General features: G+C 40.8%; 1 protein-coding gene across 1 annotated transcript; it reads left to right on the plus strand.

Moving 5' to 3' along the window:
- The first annotated feature begins 3,932 nt into the window (after nucleotides 1-3,932).
- Nucleotides 3,933-5,440, plus strand: LOC106360970 (uncharacterized membrane protein At4g09580). Its single transcript, XM_013800656.3, has 4 exons — nucleotides 3,933-4,316; nucleotides 4,475-4,745; nucleotides 4,823-4,993; nucleotides 5,079-5,440. The coding sequence occupies exons 1-4, from the start codon at nucleotides 4,063-4,065 to the stop codon at nucleotides 5,208-5,210; spliced, it is 828 nt and encodes a 275-aa protein (XP_013656110.2). The 5' UTR covers nucleotides 3,933-4,062; the 3' UTR covers nucleotides 5,211-5,440.
- The last annotated feature ends 560 nt before the right edge of the window (nucleotides 5,441-6,000 follow it).

Consider the following 6,000-nt stretch of genomic DNA (forward strand, 5'->3'; position numbering starts at 1 on the left):
AGGAGCTAGGGAACCTATTAAATCTAGTCAAGTTATTAATTCTAGGTGTTTGTTGTTTTATGGGTTTAAAAGTAAATAGCAATCCTAATTGAGCAAGTCTATTCCTTGACTAACAAGATGATTGGGGGTGTAACTTTATTGGAAGATATTAGATGCATGATTTTTTTCAGGTGTTAGAGATTATATTCCTATAGATGCCTAACAGTTGCATGCATGATATATTAGAGCTCAACTCCTTAATCACAGTGATCAGCGATGGCATTGTTTCACTGGTTAACTAACTAGATCTTGGATCTCAACTATCGTCTTTTGATCACAAGAAAGTGTCGATCGATGATCCTATATGGATATCGATCGATACACCTTTCGCAAATATCGATCGATGTCAGAAGACAATATCGATCGATGCTTCTAGCTAAGCCCTAGGCGCAGGTTGATAAAGTTCACTAGTCTCCTAGATCAGCGGTTAGCTCTCTCTAGCGGTCCTAACATGACATATTAGATTCAGGACATGATGATCAAGGATGCTTGACACATGCAAATTCCTAGGTTCATGTTCTAGTTAGCCCCAACTATAGAATTTCTAAGTTGTGGTATTCATTGATAGATTGTTCTTACTGCTTGTTTTAGCCTTGCTAACTAGAACATGAACCTAGGAATTTGCATGAGTCAAGCATCCTTGACCATCCTTTCCTGAATCTAGTCTATTACACTAGGACTGCTAGAAAAAGGCTAACCGATGATCTAGGAAGCTAGTGAGCATTATCAACCTGCGCATAGGGCTTAGCTAGAAGTGTCGATCGATATTGTCTTCTGACAATCGATCGACATTGCGAAAGGTGTATCGATCGATATCCCTATAAGATCATCAATCGACACTTTCTTGTGATCAAAAGACTAACCGTTGAGATCCAAGATCTAGTTAGTTAACCAGTGAAAAATTGCCATCGCTGATCACTGTGATTAAGGAGTTGAGCTCTAATATATCATGCATGCAACTGTTAGGCATCTATAGGATTATAATCTCCAACACCTGAATAGAAACCCTGCGTCTAATACCTTTCCAATAAGTTACACCCCCAATCATCTTGTTAGTCGAGCAATAGACTTGCTCATTTAGGATTGCTATTTACTTTTAAACCCATAAAACAACAAACACTTAGAATTAATAATTTAACTAGATTTAATAGGTTCCCTAGCTGCTTGTGAATTTGATCCCTAAGTACTACAATTGAACCTCTTGTTTGAGAGAGTAATTTACTCCTTAGGGTAATTAATGGTATAAATGCTTCTTCCCAATTAACAGTCACATACATGAAAGCAGTTTCACCCTTCTTCCTATTACCAATACATGCCTACACATATTTTAAAAAAGGAAAAGTAAGAAACTGTAAGGAAAACCAATCATGAATCTTTCAAAACTGTTAATAAGGGTATTTGAAACCAACCTGTGAAAGGTGGTTGAGACAGTCTTCATTAGGTTTTACTTTAAGTGGCTTCCCTGCCTTAACTTCAGCTCATGTGGATTAACAAACCTGTGTTTAAAGTTGAATTTTATGATTCTGTCAATGATGAGAATTCCAAAAGCAAGAATCTTTCTAGTTCATTTTCTAGCACACCTTGCATCCTGGCTCAAGCACAACTTTCCATACAAACAACCGACATCAATACTGAGTTTAAATAAAAAAAAACAAATAACTTTGATTGACCCCATTCCAGAAAGAAGAGCGTACGTGAATAGGAAAGAGTTTCTAAATTTCTCCATTATTCACAGCTTTGAAAATCTCCGGGGACATCAGAAGCTCAGATAATGATAACCCATCACGCCTGTTGCTGCTACCATTCGTTACTCTCATACGAATCAGTGTAAACTTGAACCGCAAATCCGGCAAGAGAGAACCTATCGAGGCTCTGACTGAGAGGGTCTAGAATGGAAGTGAGAGTTCTGGCTTTAATACTGAAAGGGTTCGAAGCCTAAGAGAGAGCGATGGTAGGCTTGACATTTGCGGCTAGATCAGAGACCGCAGGGCGGTGGCGCAGATGGAATAAGGTGGTGAAAAGAGCGTTGTTGTTTGTATTAAGCTTTATACCATAAACTCTAATGGAAACGTTTTGTTTCTGGTAAGGTGAAAAGGAAGAGACGGCAAAACTAAGAACACAGAGATTTAATAAAAGGCTTAGTTTGGGCTGATACGAATCTAGACCTAGAGAGCTTTAAAAGTCCAAATCGATAGTACAGTTTTTAAGTTTCAGGAATAGGGATTGGCCGACACGTGGCGCAAAACGCCCCTCTCTCTAGAATGATGTGGCATCAGGAGAAATGAGGTAAATATACTTTATTGTTATAGATAGATAGATAGATACAAATAATTACTATAGTAAACTGTACGTTTCGAAGATATATATATATATATATGGTATATACTCCAGTTGCAATTAAAAGAAAATTTCAAATTTAATAGTTCGCCCTAGAGAGAAACTCTCTCAAGCCTGCTTCCCAAGGCGCCTCTCAGATGGATCTCCCTTGCCCCAGCCACGCTGATCTCTCCTCCTCCTCCTCCCTTTGAAGCAGTTCTGCTCCTCTCCATGGTGCTGCTTGTGACTAATCCTTCGCCGTGTCTCAGGCCCCTTCCAGATCCGCCGCCGTGTAAGTGCGTCCTGCTTGAAGCCCTCATCCCCGTCATCCCTCCTGAACCTCCAGACCCACCAGACGTTCCTCTCCTCCTCGTTCCCTTACAAATCCTCGACTCCTCCTCTGACAGTCCCATCGCCGCTGCCTCTGCCACAACTCATGTTCAGACTTCCTCGCCACATCCTCTGTCCACTCCTCACCACATCTTCTCTTTGCTACCGTAACTCGCCGCTGTCACTCACCAAGTCTCACTAGCTGCCTCACCGGTCATCTGATTACTGATTGTTCATCTGACTTTGAGACTGCATCATCTCGACGAGGTTTCCATGGAGATATTTTACACCGAGATCTCTGTCTTTGTTTCTCCCACGAGATCTGCTACCGTGGGTCAAGAACAGAGACAACTCAGATCTGCCTCACCGGAGGAGCTATCCTCTCCGTCGTACATGTACCCTCTCAGTCAAGCACTGCTATGGCTCGAAACCTTAAGTCCATATCCAAGCAAGTAAGGCTTCAACCCGACCATGCAAAAGCTCTCCGCCTCTTATCCGTTTATTACTCACTTACGCTCAACCAGAACGAGTGCGTTGACAGTTTTCTCAAGTTTCTTCCGGTTACAACATGTTGGCCTCGACACGGTAATGTCAAGGTCCGAGCTTCTAACCCGATTAAACCGTATGCTTCGTCACCAAGCTCCATTGTTTTAAGCGCTTCTCTGAAAGTGAAGCTAGAGTTTGAGATTCACCTAGTCTCTTGGATAAGCTTAGCGGTCTTTAGAGCTGATCGTGTGCGTTTCAATTTCAAATCCAGGCAATTAAGGCCTTTGGATACTGTTGATGCCTATGCTTCACTGTCCACCTCACCTTTGTTTGAGATTCACCTAGTCTCTTTAGTGAGGTTTGTTGAGGTTATTGCGGTTGAGAGAAACACTCCCGAATCTTCCTTTTCACGAGGCGAATCATTTCCGGTGTTCAAGCTGGTATTGAACTCCTCCAAATCCCTTTCACTAGGGTATTTCAACGTCTGCTCAGACTATTTGAAGCTCTTCCAAACTGTGGTTTCTAGGATTCAAATGAAGATTATCTCCGGGTCTCTTTACTTTGAGCAACTTCAACCTATTAATACTTCTATCCCATATTTTATTGTACTGTTTATTGTTGTTCATCTTACTGTCCAGCGTACCTCCGATTGTAATCGCTGAAATATTTTAGTTTTGAATTAATGAATTTGTGTTACCAACAAAAAAAAAATACTCCAGTTGCAATTAATGTATAAAATATTAGTTTGGCTCTTGCGTCTGAAATTAAACCTTTTCCAACAAATGTAAATGTGAGAAAAGGAAACACAAAAGAAGGAAAGCTAAAAACATTCGTGAAATTCAATTCTTTGTAATTTGGTTTTGTGAAGGGGAGGGAGAGAGCTTTACAGTAATGGCAGCTCCTCGGAACTTAACCGGTGACGGCGGCGGAAAGCTAGTCGTGAAGGACGAAGAAAGCGCCGCCGCTTCTTCCTCGAAACGCACCAAATCGGAGCGCTTTCCTCTTTCACGTTGGGATTTCGTCGTGTTTTTCACCGTCTTCCTCGTCTTCACCACCGGACTTCTCTGTATTTACCTCACTATGCCGGCCGCCGAATACGGCAAGCTCAAACTTCCCAGAACCATCTCCGATCTCCGATTGCTCAAGTGCGATTTAGCTTTTTCAAGTTCTCATCTTCATACATTTGGTTTAGAGGATTGCATATCAGCTCAAAAGAAATGATCTTGAAAAGTTGGTTTGGAGAGAAACGAATTAGCTTAATGAGAAAGCTTTTGATAATATATGACATTTTTCTTGGATGCAGAGATAATCTTGGGTCTTATGCAAGTGAGTATCCAGCAAGATTCATTTTAGGTTACTGTTCCACATATATCTTTATGCAAACCTTCATGATACCTGGCACAATCTTTATGTCATTACTTGCCGGAGCCCTTTTCGGTGTGGTTAGAGGTTTTGTTCTTGTCGTCCTCAATGCAACTGCTGGAGCTTGCTCTTGTTTCTTCTTATCAAAATTGGTCGGAAGGCCTCTGGTTTGCTGGCTGTGGCCTGAGAAGTTGAGGTTTTTCCAAGCCGAGGTAATGTGCTTAATTAGTTTTAATAAAATCTCTTGCTTGTTCTTATGAATTTACTGCCTTGATATCGTTTTGAACAGATTGGGAAAAGAAGAGATAAGCTACTAAACTACATGCTCTTCTTAAGGATAACACCGACACTTCCAAACCTCTTCATCAATTTGTCTTCTCCCATCGTTGACATACCTTTTCACGTCTTCTTTTTGGCGACTCTAGTCGGTCTTATGCCAGCTTCGTACATCACCGTTAGAGTGAGTATCTAGTTTTTGATCTCTTGTTGCGGTTATGTGAGACATTGTAAGAGGCTCATGCCATATATTCACTTCATTTATACAGGCTGGTCTGGCTCTTGGAGATCTCAAGTCAGTGAAAGATCTGTATGATTTCAAGACTTTGTCAGTGTTATTCCTCATTGGATCCATCTCCATATTCCCTGCTCTGCTAAAGAGAAAGAGAGTCTATGAATGAAGACTGCTGCATTCCGGGATTTTAAGGTGTTTAAGAAGAAGATCGCTTTGGAGACATCACAGGGTATTAAACCGCTAACTCTGGCTTTGATTGGTTTATCACTTTTTTGTGGATTCCAAATTCTTTCTCTCTAGTCTCTCTCACTCCCTTTGTATTAAGTGCTTTGTCTAGCTACTGTATTGAATCTTGATTCCGAGATTGGTTCTGTATATTGTATCTTTATTCAGATATATCGTACTCTTCAGCCTATTGGCTTATGTAGTATAGATTATGTAAATGCTTGAAGACATTACTTTGACCATAATTTCTACCTAGTTGTATCAGTTTAATTTCTTAAATTTCAAAGAAACTTTTGACAAGATGATAAACTTTGGGAATATATAAAAGTAATAATAATATCTTACTATACTGATCCTACAGCTCCGTGGGCGAGTTCATAATTACAAAAGAAAAATAATAAACAAGCAACTTTAAAATTGGCTCCAGAACGAAGGAGAATTCCCTGACTACAACTTCAGGAATATTCGTGGCATGACTGCGAACTTCTTCACTGTTTTCAATATTCAGTGTGGCAGGTGTTCGGGTGTTCGACTCCTGAGTCCCGTATGTAGCGATCGAGTTTGTTGGGTCTGATTTCAAAGCCACAAAAGCTACATAAGAGATTGTACAAGCGTTTGAGTCAAACTAGTTTATCACGGGAAGACTTGAAGCTGGAGATTCGAGAGGTTGATCCACAGGAGGCTGAGTAAGGGGAGAATTGGGGAGATCCTGATCCACGATCTTGATGACG

The sequence above is a fragment of the Brassica napus genome, chromosome A9 (genome assembly GCF_020379485.1).
Source record: "Brassica napus cultivar Da-Ae chromosome A9, Da-Ae, whole genome shotgun sequence".
Classification (NCBI taxonomy): Eukaryota; Viridiplantae; Streptophyta; class Magnoliopsida; order Brassicales; family Brassicaceae; genus Brassica; species Brassica napus.

Excerpts from the sequence above, each read along its gene's own strand:
- LOC106360970 (XM_013800656.3), top strand. The coding sequence starts at position 4,063 with ATGGCAGCTCCTCGGAACTTAACCGGTGACGGCGGCGGAAAGCTAGTC. Across the intron at positions 4,317-4,474 it reads TCCGATCTCCGATTGCTCAA|AGATAATCTTGGGTCTTATG; the intron begins GTGCGATTTAGC and ends TCTTGGATGCAG. Across the intron at positions 4,994-5,078 it reads CTTCGTACATCACCGTTAGA|GCTGGTCTGGCTCTTGGAGA; the intron begins GTGAGTATCTAG and ends TCATTTATACAG.